General features: G+C 39.9%; 1 protein-coding gene across 4 annotated transcripts in view; it reads left to right on the top strand.

The window, feature by feature from the left end:
• STK3 (serine/threonine kinase 3) overlaps positions 1–8,060 on the top strand; it is a 264,145-nt gene extending 256,085 nt beyond the window's left edge. For 2 of the 4 annotated variants that reach the window (XM_070631816.1, XM_070631818.1), the window contains 2 exons: positions 1,134–1,292; positions 6,709–8,060. In XM_070631816.1, the coding sequence (XP_070487917.1) occupies positions 1,134–1,292; positions 6,709–6,867 (318 nt within the window). In that variant the 3' untranslated portion in view covers positions 6,868–8,060. The remainder of the gene's footprint in view (positions 1–1,133; positions 1,293–6,708) is intronic. The other 2 variants (XM_070631817.1, XM_070631819.1) reach the window with 1 other exon arrangement.
• The last annotated feature ends 14,681 nt before the right edge of the window (positions 8,061–22,741 follow it).

Raw genomic sequence — 22,741 nt, 5'->3', positions numbered from 1 at the left:
AGAAAAGCAAAAATTCTTGTGAATGGAAAAAAATGCCTCAGGTTATGAAACAATATCATTCAGAAACTCATCTCTTTCTCTGTGACTCTGTGTTTTTGAAGAAGTTGTGGTCCTGCTTCTGTCTTTCCATTCAAGTTCTTCCTCTTACTGCATGTCAGCTCATTTACTCACTTAAGCAAATTTGTGTCCTTAATGTTTGTAAAGATGCTCAAACTACAATATTCTTTAACTACATTAAGGCCTGAAGATTTAAGAATCATTGTTAATTGTGCAAGTTCTATTTTACCATTAAATTCAAAACTAAGTTTTATTAAATGGAATTAGCCTAAAACATATAAAAGCCATTTCCAGATGAGTTTATTCATTTTTGTACATTTGTTCACATACAGTAAAAACCACAATGTATGCATTTTCTAAAATTCTTCTCTTCAGTGACTTGACTTTCTGACTTCTTGACAAATGTAGATCAAAGACTTGATAATCTAACTCCAATTTACCCTGCATTTATTTTGGAATTAGTCAACTGGCATAATGCTATGGTAATATGACTGCTTTGTGTTCCGTGTATTGTAGAAAGGTGGCTTGTAAGTAGCGTCTCCTTATGAAATTTAAAAAAATATGTAAATCAGGGCCAGCCCCATGGCATAGTGGTTCAGTTCAGTGTGCTCTGCTTTGGCGGCCCAGGTTTGGTTCCTGGGAGCAGACCTACACCACTCATTGGTGGCCATGCTATGGTGGCAACCCACATACAAAATAGAGGAAGATTGGCACAGATGTTAGCTCAGGGTGAATCTTCCTCAGCAAAAAAATAAATAAATAAATTCAAGTGGATTTACCTCAAACTCTGTTGATCCATAAACATAATTCTGAAGTGATTTTCCTTCCTTTTTATAAAGATACTCAGGAAACCCAATTTTAGTGAAAGAAATTTTTGCCACAATAATATTGACATTAATTCAGGAAACTCAATTTTCCTTCGAATATTATTATCCTTGTTAGCATCCCCAAAATGTTTTAATTTAGATTAGCATTTTTAAAGGGTGGTAGTGTATTGTATAATATTATAGGGTCATTTTTATCACTATGAGTCTCCATAAAATTTCATCTGGTTTGTGAATCTTTTTATTACTAAGGTATTGAGCAGTACTGTTTTCCAAGAGATTGAAAAAGCTGCTTTTGGGACCAGCCCAGTGGTGCAGCATTTAAGTTCGCATGTTCTGCTTCGGTGGCCCGGGGTTCACCAGTTTGAATCCCGGGTGTGGACACGGCACCACTTGGCATGCCATGCTGTGGTAAGCATCCCACATATAAAGTAGAGGAAGATGGGCATGGATGTTAGCTCAGGGCCAGTCTTCCTCAGCAAAAAGAGGAGGATTGGCCCAGCAGACTCAAGAAAAACTTCTGCCTTTCCCTTAACTACCTAAAAGAATTTAGATAGAGGGCCTGACCGAGACAGAGAACTGTTACCAGAGATAACTTTTTATCTGAATGACCCATCTATATAGCAGGACAGACACCTAATTACTAAACATCTGCTCTTCTTATCATCCAGTGAATTACCCTCTTCCCCTTTGAGGCCCCAGGCCCCTATCCCATTCCTTAGCTCAGAATGGCATGTAAGCCTCAAGTGCCAAGCTTGCCTGTGGGGCTCCAATGCATATATAATTAAATTTGTAAAAAAAAAAAAAAAAAAAGGGATTGGCAGCAGTTAGCTCTGGGCTAATCTTCCTCAAAAAAAAAGAAAAGAAAACGCTGCTTTTGCCATGTTTCCCTCCTCAACCCATTTTCATGCCTGTGGGAGGCTTGATAGCTACAGAAACACAGAATGCTAAATATATGTTATTAGGGCTTAATCAGAAGTGAAAACCCAGCCAGAAGTTCATGTCTATAAATCATACACACTGAATAAAAAGTGAAAAATTCTACCAGTTAACCTCTCTTTTTTTTTTTTTTTTTTTGGTCTAGACGACACCATGATCTAGAGTTATTTAGAAACCTACCAATATTTCTGTTCTATTAACAAAATGAGAAGAGCCTCTGACCACAAATGCTAAAGTTTGGGGTTATTTTCTGTTGGATACCATAGACAGATCATAAGATCAGGGAGAAAACCCTCTCTTCCTGCATGATCTTATCCTCATCAAGGACTTCAGCTATGGCCTAAATACTGATGATTCCCTAAGTCTGTGTCTTTAGCTTGACTCTCTCTCTTGAGCTCCAAAACCCCAAATCATAATCCATATCTGATGTCTGCTCATATCTCAAACTGAACAGGACTGAAATCAATGTCACTAATTCCCCTGCCTTATTAATAGTATCAATCTTTGCCCCATCACCCAAACTTAAAGCCAGAATCATCAGTCAGTCAACAGCAAAAGTCCTATCAATTCCACTTTCACGTTTCTCGAATCCCTCTCTTCTTCTCAATCTTTACTTCCATTTTCCTGGTTCAAGCCTCATCTCACTAGACTGTTGCAACAACCTGCTGATGGATCTTCCTGCCTCTCTTTTTCCCCTGTGGCAATCTGTTTTCTGTACCTGGTATTGGAGATATTTTTCTAAAGCTCATTTGTATATGATCATGCACTATTTATGCTCAAAATTATCTAGCATCTCTTTCTTGTCCACAGAAAGTTTGTAGCAATATGCTTAAGGCCCTTAGCGATCTGGCCTCCCCTCTCCTTCCTGCCTCATCTCCTGAACCTCTTCCCCCGTGGATCCTTCCCACATCCCAGCAGTCAGCTGACATCGCCAAAGATGGCAAGCACTTGTGTGCCTTAGACATTTCTGCTCATGCTGTTTCCCTTCTTCCTTGTCCTATTTCCCATCTTCTCAGCTTACTCATCCTTCAGTGAATGAGCTGTGCATGGACCTGTCTTGCCAGCTAGATTTCAAGCTCTTTGTGGGATGTAGAGTGTTTTATTCATCTCTGTATCTACAGTGCTTGGTCCATAGAAAATATCAATAAATATTTTAATAAATGAGTCCTCTAAAGTTCTCTGACAGCCCACCTGAAAACAAAGCTATTATATGTAGCTTATGTAGAAGTCAGATTTCCTGTAACCTCAACTTTACAGAGCCACAAATCTGAAATCAGCTTAAAAAAAAAAATACAAACACTAGAAATAGGTGTAACAGGCTTCAGCACTAAAGCCATACATTTTTCCTAAAACAGCCTCAGGCTTTCACTAAGAACCTACTTGTTCTTATCTGGTGTAATGCCTTATAGGATTATTTAATGCTTTTCTGGTTCCCAATAGATGAACTAACTTGAAGTAGTGAGAGAAGGATATATGCCCAATCATGGCCATGAAAAGAAGCTGATAGATTTCCCTCAAATGAAGATAAAAAGCCAAAAAGAAGAGAAAAAATTAGTACATGGCACAGATTAGTACTAGATATAATGAGGATTCATCATCCAGGAAAGGTGGTTTTAGAGCCTGTGTCCCCTGCTTTAGAAGGAAGCATGTTCTGTAGAATACTGTTTGAGATTTTCTCTTCAAAATAGTTGAAACAAAATTTTATCATTTAAAGAACTAATATTTAGGCACTTGATGAATTTATTTCTGTGAAACACCTGACTCCCTAACAATGCCAGATAATGATTCTCCAACCTCTCAGACCTCTGTTTCACAAATTTTACATATTAAAAATATAAAAGTCTATTAAAGGAGGAAAATTTTCCTTCTAAGTAGCTTCTTTCCCTGAATTCAGTCCATTACTGTAATATAATATTTATGAACTACTGGCAGTTTGCCCAGTAAGGTAGTATAAGATATTTGCAGGAATATTTTAATACAAAAATCGGTTACTTTGTATGATGTTATCTGTCCTAACCTTAGCGTAACCCATTCATTTGAGTCATTTATTCTGTATTCCTCTTTATCTACCCACCTTCATGTCCTGATATTTAGCAGTTTAGTTTAATAGTTTCTAAGTCTGTGTACAGTCTCTGAAGTTTAAATGTTTTTTGGACTATCTGGAGTAGAGACATGAAACTCATGCATAAAAATCAATTATTAAATAACATATGACTCTAGAATCAAATACTAAATTGTGTTTAAATTATGAATGTTTTATGGAAATTCAGAGATGGGAAGGATTAACATGAGCTGAAATAGAGATGAAGTGGACTTGGGTCTTATGTAGACAGCACCTAGGAATGTCTTTACAGGTAAATGCGGCTGTGTGCCGTCTACACTGGCCCTTCATCTCACTATCTACCTGTTTATACAGTTCAGAAAGTTTCAAGGTTCCCTATTGGCTTGTTCTTTATCCCTACAATGATCTGAACAGTAGTGACCATATAACAGATGCGTGGTTAATAGTTAGATTAAAAATTAATGAAGTATATAATATAATACTATGCATTATATATAAATGTATATAATAGTATAATGTAGTAAGATAGGTTCTTTTGGTGATGTTTGACTAAAAAATAACAGGGCATATTTTATATACATACCAGAATTTCTTATACCCCGAAGCAAGTGGTGTTCAACTTCAGTTGTCATCCTGGGAGCCTGTGCACTCTTTCCTGTAACTCTATCAATCCTGTATTTTTGGAACTCCTCTTTTGAACTTCCTTCCGAGTCTGTGACTCATTCTTTTCAGTGTCCTCAGTGCTGACAAATCTTTTTCGTTTGAGAATGGATTTGATTTTTGGAACCAAGAGTCACTTAGGGCAGGTATGGTGAGTAAAATGGAGGCTCAAGCTGAAAAATGCTATTTTTTGATTAAAATTGACATGTGACTATAAAGTAATGAGAGCATTTTTCTGTCTTGGCTCATAAAATAACCAAAGACAGTTCTCTTCTCAAAACAAAGATAAGCCACAAGTTTTATATTAAAACCAAGCCTGGATTACTATCATATATAATTTTCCTGCTCCAGAGTTGATCATGGCTCCCAGATGTCCAAACCCTGCTTTGCCTGCTCTTGGGTCCCACCAGCACCTAGTTCCCTGGTGTCCTTAATGCTGCCTCCTCAACATGGCAGGGCTTCGCAGGGCCCTGCTCACTGCTCTGAGACACCTTCCTTTTCAAGGACCAGCACAGTCCCTACAGGGAATCTTCTCTTCACTGAATTTATAGTGAGGCTTCTCTCTTTTTGTTGGGAATCTGTTTTAAGAAAAAATGGATGCTCAGGAAAATGTACATATCAACATGCAGAATTTTGCACAAGAAGCTTATTCATGGACTTGAGTTAAGAACGTCTCACTAATCTGTGCCACATACAATCAGGCTTACTTGTATAGGGTCCAGCATCAGTCCCTACATGTTTATAGTTGCTAATCTAATGCTTCTAACTAATTTGTAAGTTTGTTAAGGCAAGGAAATAGTTTAGTAATTCTTTGCTTTCCGTATAGTATCTACCAAGATGCTGAGTATGTAATAACATTCAGTAAATCATCGTGGCTTAACAGATGTTCTTAAACCACCTCCCTGTCGCCATTGCTTTAATAGTTGGTTTCTGAAAGAGACAGAATTTTAGATATTTTTTTAATGTTAATAAGATAAAAGCCCAAGTGTATATAACCTAATATATTTCAGGGCATCCTATAAGCCCTGAGACAACATCCCTAAAACAGCATCCCATATATAGAATGGATTTTATCCCCAATACACACACGACATGAGGCCTCTCTCTTACTGTTGCACAGAAAACCAGTAAAGGATGTGCTAGGGGTGTCCCCAGAAGCCAGCATAATCAAACGAAATCATTATAGTCAAACTATATCATTTAGTCAAATTGTATCATTATTGTCAAACTATAATGTATAGAGTGAAAATTTAGTGACACTTCATTTTCAAATTGGCCAAGCCCGTGTCAAAACTTACACAACGGGGCTGGCCCTGTGGCCGAGTGGTTAAGTTCGCGCGCTCCCCTGCAGGCGGCCCAGTGTTTCGTTGGTTCGAGTCCTGGGCGCAGACATGGCACTGCTCATCAAACCACGCTGAGGCAGCGTTCCACATGCCACAACTGGAAGGACCCACAACGAGGAGTATACAGCTACGTACCGGGGTTGGGGAGAAAAAGGAAAAAATAAAATCTTTAAAAACAAAAACAAAAAACTTACACAGCACTGTTGGTATCAGGTTTGGGATATTTTTCATCGTAAATTAAAAACCCTGTTTTACCAAAATGTTTGGGATAAAATTATTCTAGATAACTTAATTTTCTGATTAACTGAGTGCTTAAAATTTAAGCATTTGGTAAAATGCAGGATAGAACAGTAAATTTAACCTGTATTCAATCTTGTCACATTCTTGGTTGATCTCTGCAAGTGTTCATGATTATCGGAGCCCTCCAGAGCTGGCGAGGATGTGAGAGATTAGAGTGAATATATCCAGAACATATCCTGAAAGTCTCTCTGTTGGCAGTGGTGGATTTGTCTTTCTGCCTTTTTCTTTAAACGGATACATGTCATCAGCTTATTTTTCTCATTTGCTCTTTGCTAAAAGCAGAATTTTTTCTTGTTTTGTTGCAAATCAGTTGAGATTCTTGCAAGATGTGGCTTCTTGGTTCTTCATGGAAGGAATTCCTGTTTTAATTGTTGAACTGTATGTCAAAGATGAAATATAGATGATGATGATGATCAAGATGTAAAGAGTTTGCTGAAATATTCAAGCTAAAGCTCATTAGACTTTAACCTATTGTAGATGACTTTAGTATATTAATAGCTTCATTTTTTTTTTTTATATCCAGTTAAAAAATCTAAGTTTAGAAGAACTACAGATGCGGTTAAAAGCGCTGGATCCCATGATGGAACGAGAAATAGAAGAGCTTCGTCAAAGATACACAGCAAAACGGCAGCCCATTCTGGATGCGATGGATGCGAAGAAAAGAAGGCAACAAAACTTTTGAGTTAAATTTCTTCTCTGTTTCTATAACTATTCTGGAGACCAAGAAACCACTAAGAATTGAAGGAATTTTCTGATTTTTTTTTTAATCTCCTAAGATTTTTGCTCTCCAACTAGGCAGCAGTCAAAAACTGATGATGGTACATACCCCGGTAGGTAGAATTTACAACTGTATCTGCTGTGTTTTCATTTTTAAATGATGAAAACAACAGAAATGTGTTCTTCTCTGTATCTGTCAGCTGCATACCAGCACTAAAAGTATGTTATAAAACCAAGGCTGTATTTAGAGACCTTGAAAATCCAAAGCTATTGTTTAGTTGTACAGCACTGAAGGGCTTTATGTTACAATATTCTTTATTCTTATCTAGTAGCCTATTTATTGTATGCCCTTAGGTAAACTTATTTATTTATGCTAATTCACTTCGTTTTGTTTTTAAGGACAAGATCAGGATATCTTTGGTGAAGGTGGGGACTTCATAATAGATGATAATGTACAGCCGAGTTAGCTTTAAGCAGGGAGCCGCGGGGTGCGCTCCTTGATGTCCAGGATAGTTCTCCAGTAGAGGCAAGGCAGTAATAGCAACAGTACCCAGACAGGCCAGGCCTTTTTTATACTGAAGCAATAATTCCATTTTTACCTTCTGAAATTTTGTTTAATGTTTCTATTTTTGATGTTTGGTACCAATAGAACTATATATATTTAGGTCAGAGCTATAATGCTTAAAACCAAAGAAATCAATGGAACCCTTGCACAAAAAAAGTGTGGTAAATATTTTAAAAGAAATAAATTCTTAAGACAAATATAACTTGTTATTATTGTTTCATGTTTCCTGTGTAGGTCTGATAACTAAACTGTATCAAACTTAATAAGCTCATCAAATTGATTTCTGTGAAAATGTGCTCAATTGTCACAGGACTTTTTTGTTGATTTCATTTATTTCCTGGGAATTGGTAGACATCATGTGCCTGACGATAACAAAACAGCGAAAACATTTGCACTGAACTGTGCAAGCCTTCAGGAATGAAAAAAAAAGATTAAAACCATTAAAAAGAAATTCATTTCTAAGCTGAGTGAACCTTGGCGTGATTGATCTGGGACCAGTCATTTCCATATGGCCATCTTGACAGTGTTTGTTCTTTTGTGTTTAATTACTATGTGTAAATCATAAAGACAAATAAATTTTACTGTGCCACCCAGCACATTTCATCTCTATCTTTTGTTAAAACTCATGACCTGGCTTCTGTCTTTTCCATGCCAGGAAGGACTATTAGTCAGGACAGGCTAGATTATGTAGTGATAACAACCCTGAAACTTCAGTGGCTTAATGTAATACAAGTTATTTCTCACTCACGCTCCATGCCGGTCCCAGGTTGGCAAGGTGCCCTGCTTTTGTCATGCACACCTAAGGACCCCGCTGATGGAGCCTCCACCATCTGCCACATTTTGTAGTCACCACAGCAAGAGAAGGAACACTGACAAGTCTCACACTAGCTCCAGCCAGCAGTGACACATGTCAGGTCAGCCACAACTGGTATTCCAAACTACTCACATGGCCACTCCTAATTTCAAGGAAGCAGGGAAATTCGACTTTACCATGTGCCAGGAGGAGAGAGAAGGGAACTGCTGGTAAGTTCACTAATGACTGCCACAGGAGGGGTGGTATCTCTGGAAAGCTTCTATTCCTTTTTAAAATGGCTTTTGTGCCCCAGGTAATGCCTTGACATAACATTTGTCTCTGCTTTGCTGAGTCCTTACAAATAGTAAATTGTATAATTGGATACAAATTATAAGATTGTTAAAATAGTGGTAAATATTGAAAAATTTATAAAGGTTGTTAAAAATGAAGACTGAGTGTGCAATATATGCTTCAGCTTCATCTTCATTGGAATCTGTAGGGACAGTCAGATAAGTCAGTCAACTCAAACACCCTGCCTTTTTTTTTCTTTCTTAATTGTTTTTCTTTTTGGTAACCTTAATATCTTGCCTAATTTGATGGAATCAAATGACTGATTTGCTATCATCCAAGTAAAACCACCTACATGAAATGACAAGAAACCTATGAAGATGATTTCTCTCCAGTTTGCTAAATTAGAAAATTTATGCAAATTAATTCAGTGAGGCCTGTTAACCAGTCTTACTAATTCAGTCTCAACAAGAGTCCTCCTTTTAACCGTAAATATCGAATATCCCAGTCACATTGTAATTTTTATATAAATAGTCTTTAATACCCCATTGTTATGTCTATTTGAATATATATATAAACATATATTTAAGAGAATGAAGAATAATTGGCAGTGTTTTATTTTAGAGCCGTAGGATGCTCCAGAAAATTTTAAGATAATTTGTTTTAAAATTTTTCCTATTTTCTCACTCTCTGCCCCACATCCAATAAAGGAACTTATGATAAGTTTTGAAGAACCAAAAGCCATGAAGGAAACCTTCAAGTCTAGGGAAGCCTTGATTAATCATGTTTAAGAAAGAGAGTTTTCTAGTTTAAGAAGAAGTCTCTTATTATTTTAACCTTGGTTGCTGAGAATGTTCCTAGATAAGTGTACTTTCTGTATGCCCTCATCCTTTGATGACTACAATATTGTAAGGGTAATTCAAGCTGACAGAGGGTTTCATCTTGCATAAGAGCCAGCATCGTTGTATATGTTGTCCTGTAGGTGAGAAAGTTTTTTCTTTGATTTAATGAACTTAAATGACTCATTTCTACACATTTGTAATACACTTAGCTTATTTTAGTACAGTTTTATGTTCAAAATTTGAGCTAAGTTGCTCAGTATAAATTGGAGAAGAAAATGTGTTTATCTAGATGGATTTCAAAATAATGTCATCTGTTATTGGGGACACTATGCTAAACAACCTTACATATATTACTTACATGCTTTTCTCTTTTTTCTCTGCTTATTTACTGTATACATCCCCAAGGTTTAAAATCACTCTCTACCCACTGAAGGATAAGTAGCTTCTCTAGCGGAAATTATATAATACATTAATAAGAAGTTTTCAACTTTGTCACAGGAAATCTTTTCAAATTACTGACACATTAGCATTCAATAGGAATGCCATTTTCGTTTCCTGTCCTGTATGTTAAAGATTAATGATTAAAATAAATCCTGAAAATACTAATGATGTAACATTCTAAATAAAATATTTTTAAAAAAATAATTGAAGTTACATTGCATTACTAAACTGTTATTAGGCACAGGCATTTAATTAGATATTCCATCAAAATGCTATTTTGGAGTACTAGGTCACTCTTCTGCTTACAGAACTTTGTCTACCAAGTTAAGAATGAACTATGCCTCCTGGCATTCAAGACCTGCTACATGGCCTGACTGACGTTTATGACCTCATCTTGCATTGTTGCTTCGTTTGAGCCCTTTCTTCACCAAACCAAACTGCTTCCAAACTCTATTGTAATTATTTGATTTATCTTCCTACTGGATTGCAAACTTCCTGAAAGCAGAGACTTTATGTTTATCCTCCATCTTGTTTCCCCACAATGCTTACCAGGATATTAGCCATAAATGGTAGTAAATAAAGTTTCATTGAATGTAATTAGGTCAAACAACAAAATTGTCATCATTAATTATATAGGCTAGTCTCTTTCCTTATATCCAGGTAATCTCAGTACAACAACAATAATAATAACCAGTTTTTGAGCATCTGCTGAGTCTTTAAGACTATCCTTTCTATTTTAGGGATATTTAGAGGCCAATATCTATGGCCCCATTTGTGAAGACGCATCAGAAAATTTCAAATTTATGCCCCTAAAGACTTGTTTTACTAAAGTTTTAGCTTTCTTGGTCCTTAAAATATGAATCAGGTAATTTACTGGGTTTCCCAATTTGCTTTGGTCCCAGGAAACTCAAAATCAAATCTATAGTTAATAGCTTTGTGAAATTCTGTGGTCTGCATACTTAACATTTCCCTGATCCTATATTTATAAAAACAGAAAAGATTTTTAAAAAGAGAAAGAAAGGAAATATCTGGAGGTATGAGTCCTTCCACTGTACTTACCGTGTGATTTTTGTATCTTTTCATTAGGATTCTTGTAGGTGTCAGATATGGTAATATGTGTCAAGGGGATTTGTTGTTGAGGTCCTAGACCTAGAACCCTGCTGGAATCTTCCACGTGTGAGTATTACCACCAGGGGGGAAACGGATCTCTAAGGTATGAGGTTCCTAGAGCCTTGAGATAACCACTGTCCTTCCTCTTGGGGAAGGAGCCAAGAAAGAGAGAGCACCATAATGCCCTTGGCCCTCACACCTGCCCTCAGCAACCTGTTGAAACCACATTCACACGAAAACTGATTTAGGCTGACCAAGCACGTGCCATACTTTCCAGCCCCAGATCAGCCAATTGATCAGAATCCCTCAAAAAAGCTTATGTACCTCTTGATATTTTTCCACTTTTATTGTAGTCATAAGTCACTTCGTATTCTCAATGAAAAGAGAAGGATATGAGGAAAAAAAGAAATAGAAGAGAGCAAAGGGAAATAGGTGTTTTTAGCATGATAGAAATGACAATTTTAACCCAAAATTACAAAAGTGTCATACCCAACATTTCCTCCATAGAAAAACATTTCTATTCTATTTCATGAGAAAGCAGTAAAAGCTAATGAGTTCTAAAATTTTTCTAGTTGAAAATCCAGTGCCTGCCTTTGTTTATACCAAGCAACTAGTTGTCTTTTAAATTTTTATAGAACTTTTCAAGGTGAACTGTAATTAGTTGACTGGAAGCTAAATAAAACCTGATACTAAAGCTCTCAGCTTTTAAATATTCTCTTTCTAATGTTCTAGTGTATACAGAGCGTGCTGGATGGGGGCAGTCCTGCAGCTGCATGTCTTTTCAGCCTTCCATTTATTCCATGACAGCTTTCTTTCCTATGTAAAAGGAAAATATTCTTAGCAAAAATATTCAAATGAGAAGACATAATAACACTTGGAACTGAAGTCTTCGATGTTAAACAAGATGCACTGAGGAATCTGAAACGCAGAATTGTTTCATTATTAATGAGTCAATGTGCAAACTCATGAGTTCCTTCTCTGTTGACCTTTCAGAAAGTATATAGAAGTTTATTTTAGAAACACACCAGCTGATGACCATAAATTAGTTTATGTGCTTAGAATGTGGTCTTTGAAAACTATACCTAATATTGGAGACTGTTATTAATGGACTAATGAACCTAAGCCTTAACAAGTTTCGGCAAGGCTTTTTGATTTTGAGGGTAAATTGCCTTAACCAGTAAGTAGTAGTTCGGGGTATGATTCAGAATTTGAGTGTGGTGAGCAATCACGGAAGTCCAAACAATTTTTTAAAGTTCTTAATGCAAAATTATTTCAATTTCACACAAATCTAAGGGTTGCTAGCTTTTTATTCTCATTCAGTGAATGCTGATGTGTTGCACATTTCCCTGACATTTATCCAAAGCAGTGACAGCAAATATATACAATGTATACAAATATACACAATATTTGTCTATAGTAACCTTTTTTAACTTGGCTGAAAGGAAGTAACAACTGCTTCTGGCACAAAAGGCCTGTCCTTACTGTGTCCAATTTGAAGCAAATTCATTTTTTTAGTTTCTTGTATAGAAAGACAAGAAAGCTTTTCTCCTTAACAGACGGGAATTCCTCGAAGCTAGGTGTCTTTGAAGCTCTGCCAGATAACTTGCTTCGTGACCTTGGGTGAATTATTTAACTTCCCCATAAGTCTCACCTTCTTTATCAAACGGAGAACAACCTCAGAAGATTGTGAAAAGTGAATGAGACATGCACGGAAAGCCCTTAGCACACTGCCTGGCCCAGAGAGCCCCAGTGCCTTGCACTTTCTTTACTTATCAACAAACATCTATTGAGCACCAACTGTATGCCGGCTTCCATGCTACGTGTGGAAATACAGACATGAAGGCGACATGGTTCCTGCCCAAGAGCTGGTGCTTATCGCCTGGTGCAGGATGTAGACACCCGAGCGTGGCAAGTGCAATAAGAAAGATAGCAATGAAGCCCCGTGAAAGCAGGAATGGAGGAAGGCTTGGGAAGGCGGGGGGGGGAGCGGGGGGGGTGAGGGGTACTGTGGGGAGGGAGAAGCATGCAGATAGAAAGGCTGTCAGAGGAGGAAGAATGTTCAGCATACCGTCAGTCTCTGAGAAAGTTCGTTACACAATCAGAGCATTTGGTAAAAATGCATTGAGGATCATTTGTCTTATTTACTCTCTGTCCTGCAGTTTAGGAGGTCACAGGATCATGTTATCTGTTTTTTTTTGTTTTTCCAAATCACTGACTGTTTTCCAAATAAATTAATTCCAAGTAATATCTGGCGTATTTCCTAGTGCCTATGTCTACCAGTCACACTCAGCTGTACTCATTTCTATTATTTGATAAGTATCTAGAAGAAATGATGTCTGCAGAAGCTTGCTGAGCTTGGGTTTAGGGCAAAGGGGCCAGAGAAAGGTGGGTAGAGGTTTAGCAGCAGCATCTAAAGGAGTAGGCTTGAACTCAATTCCTCAAATCAATTCACTAGCTATGTGCCATGAGTGAAAAGTTTATCTTCTTTTTGTCAGCAGTTTTCTTCTCAAGAACTTCAGCATTTTTCCACCTTTAAGGCAATTTACAGAGGAGGAATCATAAAGTATAACAAAGTAGAATAAATTGAAAACAAATGAGACAAGATAAAACAAAGGGAAAACAAAAGTAGAGAACCAATTTGGAGCCATGAATCACATTAATGGAAAAATTTGGTTCAAAACTTCCTAGAAGCCAAAGTGAAGAAGGAAACCAAAAACCATTTACGTTGTCTAACTGTGCTATCCAATGTGGTAGCTACTAGCACTTGAAATGTGGCTAGGCCAAATTGAGTTGAGCTGTGAGTATAAAATGCACACTGTATTTCAAAGACTTAGTACCAAATAAAATGTAGAATATCTCATTAATAATTTTTAATATTATATATTCTGAAATAATATTTGGAATATATTGTGTTAAAATATCGTATTAAAATTAATTTCACCTGTTTACTTTTTTAAATGAAGCTACTAGAAAATTTAAAATTACATATGTGGCTCACATCTGTGGTCCACATTATAAACCTATTAGACATTGCTGGTCTATAAGATAAAAGCATTCATCAACTTATGAATGGATAAATAAAGTATAGTATGTCCATACCAGGGAAGATGGTTCAGTAATAAAAAAGAATGAAATAATGAGTACGGGGTTCCTTTTGGGGGTAATAAAAATGTTCTAAGATTGATTGTGGTCATGGTTGCATAATACTGTGACTGTATTAAAAACCATTGAATCATAAGCTTTAAGAAAATCAATACATTATAGATAAAAGTTTTTTAACTTCAGGAAAATAAAAAGATAAAAGCATACTGTGTTGCTCAGAAGAAACCCAACTATTCGTAGTACTCAGATAAGAAGAGTCTCTCTAAGGACACCCGTGGGAAAGCACACCATCAGTATTCAACTCAGTATCAGTATTCATTATCAAGATTCTCAGAGTAAACACAGGGATGACTTTTGCAGATCTGTCTTCTATGGTGTTTTCAATATTTGTAAATGGCATCATACCCAATTCAGTAAACACCTATACGCTAATGGCTCTGAAATGCTTGCCTTCAGCCTAGACTTCTCCTTAAAACTTATCCAGTCAGGGGCCAGCCTGGTGGTGCAGCGGTTAAGTGCACAGGCTCTGCTTCCACAGCCCAGGGTTCGCTGGTTCAGAGCCCGGGTGCGGACACGGCACCGCTTGGCAAGCCATGCTGTGGCAGGCGTCTCACATAGAAAGTAGAGGAAGATGGGCACAGATGTGAGCTCAGGGCCAGTCTTCCTCAGCAAAAGGAGGAGGATTGGCAGCAGATGTTAGCTCAGGGCTAATCTTCCTCAAAATAAAATAAAATAAAAAATTACCCAGGCATTCTTGATGTCACACACATCCCTCAAGTTCAACATGACCAAACACTGTTCCCCCTGTATTTTCTGTCCAGTTGGTGCTACCATCTTCCATCCAGCCGCAGTGGTGGAAACCTGGAAGTCCTTGAATCTTCATTGTCCCACACCATCCCTCTGCCAGCTCAGGTTTCCAAAGAGTTCTCAAATCTGTGTCCTCATCTACATTCTCTCTCCTCTGACCCTCAGGTTTTCTTCATTTCCTGCCTAGACCATTGCGGCAGCCCCTTAACTGTCTCTGCCCCAGGCTTGTTCCTCTTAAACCAACCCCACCACCATCTGCTGGCACCATTAATCCCATATGCAATGGATTCCATCACCTGCAGGATACAGTTTATTAAAGCGAACATGGCCCTCTAAGACCAGGCCCTGCCTGCCTCTCTTCTCTGCTCTCAACACCCCTTCAAGTAACCTACCTCTGTTCCTGCCCACCCCTCCTGAGAGTGAAGTGGCCAGCTTCTCCTCATTCTGTCAGCTCAGCTCAGGGATACCCGCTGTGTGTGCCCAGAGGTACATCGCTATCACTGCACTTTCCGTGATGCCTCATAGTATCTACTTGTTCTTCTGTCTCTCTCACTGACTAAGCTGTCTGAGGGCCAGGACTGTGCCCGGGGTTTCCTCATCTCTATAGCACCAGGACAGGCCCTGACATAGCAATGCTTAATAAATGCTGTTGAATGATGGATGGCGCACACGTGAGAGAAATGTGATTTAAATTTTGGTTTTAGGCAAACGGCTAAGAAATCTTAGAAACCAAATTTTTAAGTGCTAAAAGCCCTTGCTTGTCTCCGTGAGGACATGGATTTTGTCTATTTTGCTCATCACTGTGTCTCCAGTGTCATTCAGTATTTACTGGATGGGTGGATAAGAAGATAAATGAATGAACAAAGATGTAGGGAAAGAAATGAAAGCAGACTGCTTCATGAGAATAGGCCTGACATTCACAAAATGTGCAAATTTGTGTCATCTTCCAAACCTGAGTTAGATTATCTGGTATCCAATACTTTGGAACCTTGTAAGGCATTTATTTTGCTCTTGAACAAATAAGTTTCCAATTGAATGTGAAAATTCAGGTGACAAATACTGCTGTGTTCCCTGCATCCAACTGTGTTATAAGGCCTGAGTGAATGGTCTCTAAAGGACGACACATGAGCTTCCTTGTTGTCATTATGTAGTGAAAATGGCCACATCTCTGGAGTTCCAGACCCTTCAATTCACACAAAACAGACTGAGACATCATATCTGCTTCACTGAAGTATGAAAATGGAATATTTTGGTTTTTTGCTTTAGCTATGAGACAGTTTAACTTTTGTTCCTATAATTCTATTGTCAATGGTACAGAAATCTGTATGAAAAGGAAGGGATATCTATGTTTTTCAGAATAGTCTTAGGACTTCCTGCATCATGAGGAACCAAGCACAGTACTAAAAAGTGCTTTATAAAATAAAATCTTCAATTGATGTGTTGAGAAAAGAAAAATGTACTTACAATGCAGTAAAGTGAGAGCAATAATATATATTTTGCTACCAACTCTATTTTTTATTTTATAAATTTACTATTTGCCTGATTGATATGCAAACTCCCAGGATTGATGACAGACCTACAATGACCACCACACAAAGGTAATGAAAAAGATATTATTTATTATGTTCCTAAAGTGCCAACTTGAGGAATGAGTTTAATGGTAAGAAATTCTCAGTCAGCTTGATGACACGTTCAGGCATAGGAGCCAGGAATTCTGCTTTGTCCTATTCCTACTCTTTCTCCAAAACCTTGATGTAAAAGTAGAGGGCCTTAAGTAAGGCACTTTGGTGTTTTTTGGTTTTTTTTGGTTTTTTGGTTTTTTCCCCTCCCCAAAGCCCCAGTGCATGGTTGTATATTCCACTTGTAAGTCTTTCTAGTTCTTCTATGTGAGCTGCCACCACAGCATGGCAATTGACAGTTGGGTGGTGTGGTTCCGAGATGGGAAAATGAACCTGGACCACTGAAGTGGTGAGAGCGCTGAACTTCAACCACCAGGCCATCAGGGCTGGCTCAGCACCTTGGGGTTTTGATCTAGCGTTTTTGGAAACGTCATTGGTGCTAACATTCATTCAGCAAACATTCAGGGAGACTAACTGCATTCTAGACACTTATGTGCCAGGCATATTCAGAGGATTGGAACATGGTCCATACCTCAACTCAAAACCCCTGTAATCTCAGGGTGCTGAGATGAGGGCTAACAGAGCAACGGATCAGGTGTTTTGGGAGCTCAGAGAACTGGAGAGGGGGAGGTCTTTGTGCTAGCCCAGGGAAAGGGGCTGAGGGCTTGAATTATGATGGGACTGGCAATGGAGGGAGAGGGCAAATCCAAGAACTATTTGGGAGATTGAACCAGTGGAGCTGGCCAACTAAATGGAGTTGGGGGATAAAAAAAGAGTGAGGGGTTAAAGGCAGACCTGAGGACCCCAGTTTGGGCCACCTCAAAACAGTGACACAGTTCTTTAGAATAGGAGTGGATTTGAGGAGTAGGATAATGAATTCAGATTTGGACGTGTTGAATTTTAGGTGCCTATGACATACCCAGGAGTAGGCATCCTGGAGGCAGTTGGAAACTTGAGTCTGGAATTTGATGAGAGAGGTAGACCTGGAAATGAAGACTTCTGTTGTCACGTAGAAGATTAAGCAAAAAGAACCATGGAGGCTGTGCCAAGTGAGAGGGACAGGCGAGAGGACCTAAAACCCTGGGGGTAGGCAGAGCAAGAAGACTGGCCAACAGATTTTATAATAGGCAAGGAGGTATGAGGGGAAGCTAGAAGTCAAGAGAGGAGAAACATCAAGGAAGGGATTCTCCACTACTTGTTGTGGCACATAGCAGATGCTCGATAAATGTAGGCTGAACAAATGAATGCGCTCAGTAACTGCTGAGTTTCCATCTGACTTTAAAGCAAAGCTTTATGTTCGTGTTAATTTATACTATAACGGTTATGACTGTTGGCCTTGGAGCCAGGTAGAAGTGGACAGGAGCCCAGCTCTGCCACTTTACAGTTGGGTGGCCTTAGACAAGGTGCCCAGCCCCCAAATGAAGATAATATTACTCGCCTCACTAACTGACCATCAGAGGAGGATGGTTAAATAAACTCTGCTACAACCATACCATGGAATGCTAGGAGCAGCTAAAAAGATGAGGCTGATTTTTATGAACTGCCATGGGAAAGAATCTGAGTGACATTGAGGCATTTCCAGAATGGAGCAATCTACAAAACTACTCTTCAATTCTCCAGGTATAAAGATCTGTATATAAATTCATAGAAAATTCTGGAAGGATATACACCAATGCAATAACAGCAGTTACTCCAGGGAGGAGGCTGAAGTTGAAGGGTCATGTGAGTTTTGAGTTCTCCCTATAAAGTTTGAGTTCTTATGACAATCATATTCAACTTATACTTACAAATAAATGCCACTAAAAATACATTTAAAAAGTATCTACCTTCTGTTGTTGTAGTGAAGACTGAAATGAGACTATAACTATAAGACTCAGTGCCTGGCACACAGGAAGCTCTTGTTACGTAGACTATACACACCAGAACTGGTAAGGACTCCTGAAAAGGAATCAACATTTCTGAGCACTGACTCTGTGCCTGGCACTTTCTTACATGACCATTTCTGTAAGGTAAATGCTTGTTGTGGCCTTGGCTACTTAGCTATTTAAGCCCTCTCTGTTTTAGTATCCTCATCTACAACGTGGGAATAATAATAGAATTCATTTTATAGGGTTGTTGGGAAAATTAAATGCATGAATACATGTCAAGCTCTCAGAACAGTGCTTAGTGAATGTTAGCTATTAACATCATCATCATCATCATCATCCTTATACTGAAAGACAAATGTTTTAAAAGATGATGTTACTTAACCAAGTTCTCACAGCTAGGAAATGTCTGACCTAGAATTTTCATGCAGATCCACATAAGTTTTTTCCACCCTACCACTGCAGCAGTGCTCCCTCGACACACATATATGCATGTGTAATAAATAGAATGCAAAACTGCATATGGACCAGGCGCTGGGGGGAGCAGGAACAAGGAGTCAGTGTCTAATGGGTACAGAGTTTTAGTTCAGCAAGATGAAAAAAGTTCTGGAGATGGACGGTGGTGATGGTTGCAGAACAACGTGAATGTATGTAATGCCACTGAGCTGCACACTTAAAATGGTAAATCTTATGCTATGTGTATTTTACCACAATTTAAATTGATCAATCAATCAAACTGAATACAGAATAAGTTTGTTTTAAGACTGCCAGCCCAGAAGCTGGGGCCATACCTGAAGGGCCCACCTACGCTCAGAACTCTCAGATCCTCTGGCCACAGCTTCCCACACGCCTGGGCTGGATTCCTGCCATTATCCCAGTGCCCCACCATCCATCCATCTCCACTCAGACCCTTAAAGCAGCCTCCCATCCACTCCCCTCAACCCACTTCATTCTGACCTGGAGCAGAACAGGTTTGATGCTGGCCCCAAGTCCTGCCGCCCAGGAAACTGGGCACACGCTCTTCCCTCTACTCTCCCCTTCTCGCGCTGCAAGTCCTAGCACAGACGTCACCTCTTCTCTGAAGGCCAGGGAGGTGCTGTGTCATGGCCAACATCTCACAGCTGGTGCATGGCAGACAAGTCCCCACTGGAAGCTCCTCTTCCCACACGAGCACACGCCCCACCGGCTTCATTCATGTTCCCGCCAGTGAACTGCAGGGCCCAATTGCTATGCAGACTGTGCTTTGCTCAGCTAGCCACAAGGAAGATATATTTAAATGAAGGGCTTAGATTTGGGTTTTGGAGGATCAGGAATGAAACATTAATATCAAGTCTGCCCCTCTAACCAGTAAAAAGTGATACCAGCCATTCCAACAGCAGCACATCTAGTGCCCTTTGCTCTAAAGCCTAACCATGTATGTGGTCTCTGTTGGATCCTGCCCCAGAGGAGTGGGTGACTTATATATTGATATATTGATCCGTTTTGACGCCATTCACCTGCAAACTGGTTCATGGTCATTACCCGATTGGAATGTCTTGGCAGTCCTTCCTCAGTTCCGGAGCTCATTCAGAAATGTGCACCGCAGGGAGGCTGTCCCTTCCGATCTTGTTGTTGGTGGCACCACCTGACCAGCATATCACAGGTCTCCAGCCTAGAAGGCTTGCTAAGAATTTCCATGCAGGGAAACTGCTTTGTGGAGGCCTCCCAACCCTTGCTTCGGTTAGGCAGCAGGTCAAACCGACTCCCCAAGGACCTGCGATTTCTCTAGCCTTGCTCCCAATTAGAAGGCCTTAACCTCATACTTTACACCAGCCCCTCTGCCCTTGGCTCATTGATTATTTGTCAACATTTACTCCGTGCCAAGTGCTGTGCTGGGCACCGGAGATAAATATCTCTGCATTCATGGGGCTTCCAGTTAGTGGAGGTGACAGCACTCAATAAACAAAAATGACAAATCACAATAAGAGCCAAGAAGGAAAGATACTGAGCGTTGTGAGACATAAGGGAGAGACAGTAGGGGGTTGAAAACGTAATTGAATTTGGGGGAGTGCAGAAAAAGCCTCTCTGTGGAAGTAACATCTGCTGGGAGCCCTGGAGGCCCGCTGTTTCCACCTCTTTCTCCTAAAGGGTAAGGCTGCCCCTTTCATTTCACTTCACATTCACAGATACGCACCCACAGGCACAAACACACCCACATGCATACACACAGGCACATAGATACACATGTGAACATGCACAGAGATTCATACTCAGGCAAATAGACATACAGACACACAGTCACGCACACAGACACATGTACACACACATATACACGGACACCTACACATGTATACACCCCTCTGTGACATTTCAAATCTGAAGGCCATCTGAGGTGCCTTTTCGCCCGACGGCACACAAATGAGCGTAGTGGGAGCGGAGGGCATACAGAGAAGTCATTCCCATTGCACTCAGCACAGGGCTTTGCAAACAGCTTTGCACCCAGCTAAATGGTGGCTCTTTTGGTCAGTTTCATTCTGCCTCTTAGTTCCTCTCCTGGCCTTGTTTGCTGAGGCTGGCACTCCAGTCTCTCTGAATATGTGACATCGGCACATCCCAGTTTCCAGGCATCAAGCTCATCAGCATGAATCCTTTAGCAGCAGGACTCAGAGCATCCTGCTGGTTCTAAAGCTCTGCCACGCATTTACGTATTCCCATGGAGGGTGGGGAGGAAGCTCAGCAAATGTGAAGGTCAGTAGGATATTCGGGTTTGACTGGAATTGTTTTTTAACATGAGAGGGCTTTTTGAAAAATGGGAAGCTACTGAATAATCAGTGATCTCATGTTTTAAATTTGGCAAATTATATAGTAATAAATTTAAATGCCTCAAATTGTTGGCTCCCAGGTTCCAGGGCAGAGTGGAAGTGAGTGACTTCACCTGCCCTGAGAAAGAAGCCAGAATTACTTCTGGGGCTCCGATGGTTCCCGTCAGCACCTCTTTCCAAAAGCAGTCCTGGAATCTCAAATCGGGGAAAAGAGCTGTCGGGCTTCTCTTTAGCAAGCAGCGGGAAGCCCCTGGACACCCCTGCGCTTGTGCGTTACAGTTCCCCTCCTCTCCTCCCACAGGTTCCACCAAGAGAAATGCGGGCTACGACCCTGTGATGGTGGCTTTTGTAATAACTGACCCTGAACACAGTGGATTACAATTCAGCTGCTCCCTCGCAGACCCTGGCAGACCCACAAAGTTTGCCAGAAAAATCAATATGAAGCTGACAGATCGAGAGTGAGTCATGCCAGCTCTCCTCTTAGGAAATGGTTTAGATGGGTGTCTGACTGATAACACCTCAATTCTTTTCATAGTAGGTCTGAAAATAGCTCAGAATTCTTTAAATGTCTGGAGATGTAGGCGATGGAAAGGGTTTTGAGTGGAAAAAACCTCCCTGAGAACCCCAATTCTGTTTCTACTATATTCCCCCAGTCTGCTTGCCTCATACCACATCCCTGGATTTCCAGGGATAACTCCCAAGTGTCTTTGAGAGACCATTAGTCCAGGACTGAGGATTGGTACCCCCTGGACAGTTGGTGAGCCTGGTCATCCAACATTCAGGCCCTTCATGCTATCAACATTGTGTGTCCCTTGTTACAAATCTCTTATGTCCCTATCACCTGCCCCTAGTTGCCCCATTGAAAGGCAACCCCTTCCTAAATGGGCCCTTTCTCTGCCTTTAGCCTTATTGGGCCCATGCAAATTTCTTACTTCCTCAGCTGTGACTCTTCATATCTGCAGTTCTATCAACACAAGCACCAGTAGGTCTAAGAAACAGGAAGGAGAAAGATGAGCCTGGTAGAGGGTTGCAGAAAAAGATAGATTGGAGAGGGAGAGGCTGGACACGAGTCTTTTGGAAATTAGTAAAACATGAGTTAACAAGGACTGAAGTGGGGTGGGAGCCTTTAGAATGGATACAAAGGGACCAACATGCAAGATCCTGTGCAGAAAGCAATTATAGAACCTGGTGTCCGATTGGGTGCGGGAATGAGAGAGAGCAAGAGGACTGTAAAGGGTATCCCCAGGAATATGTTTCTCCAGGTGGGGTCTGAAAACCACTTGTCTTAAAATCACCTGGGAGCTTTTTAACAGTGCAAATTCCTGGGGCCCACCTGCAGGAGTCTGATTTTGTTGATGGAGTGATGCCCAGAAATCTACAGTGTTAAGATCTCCCCAGATGATTTCAATGCACAATAAAATGGCCATAAAGTCTGTGCTGCTTAAGGGCCGTGAACAATACCCTTTACATTTATTTCCCTTACATCTACTAGGGTGCTTGGCAATTAGTCAGCTGTGAAGAAATGACTGCTTTGGTGAATAAATGGCTAAATAAGTGGGGAGGATTCAAAGATGACTGAAATTCCAACCTGGGTGGCTGACAACAC

The sequence above is a fragment of the Equus przewalskii genome, chromosome 8 (genome assembly GCF_037783145.1).
Source record: "Equus przewalskii isolate Varuska chromosome 8, EquPr2, whole genome shotgun sequence".
NCBI lineage: Eukaryota > Metazoa > Chordata > Mammalia > Perissodactyla > Equidae > Equus > Equus przewalskii.
Note: the sequence above shows the minus strand (reverse complement) of the source record. Positions and strands in the feature narration are given on the sequence as shown.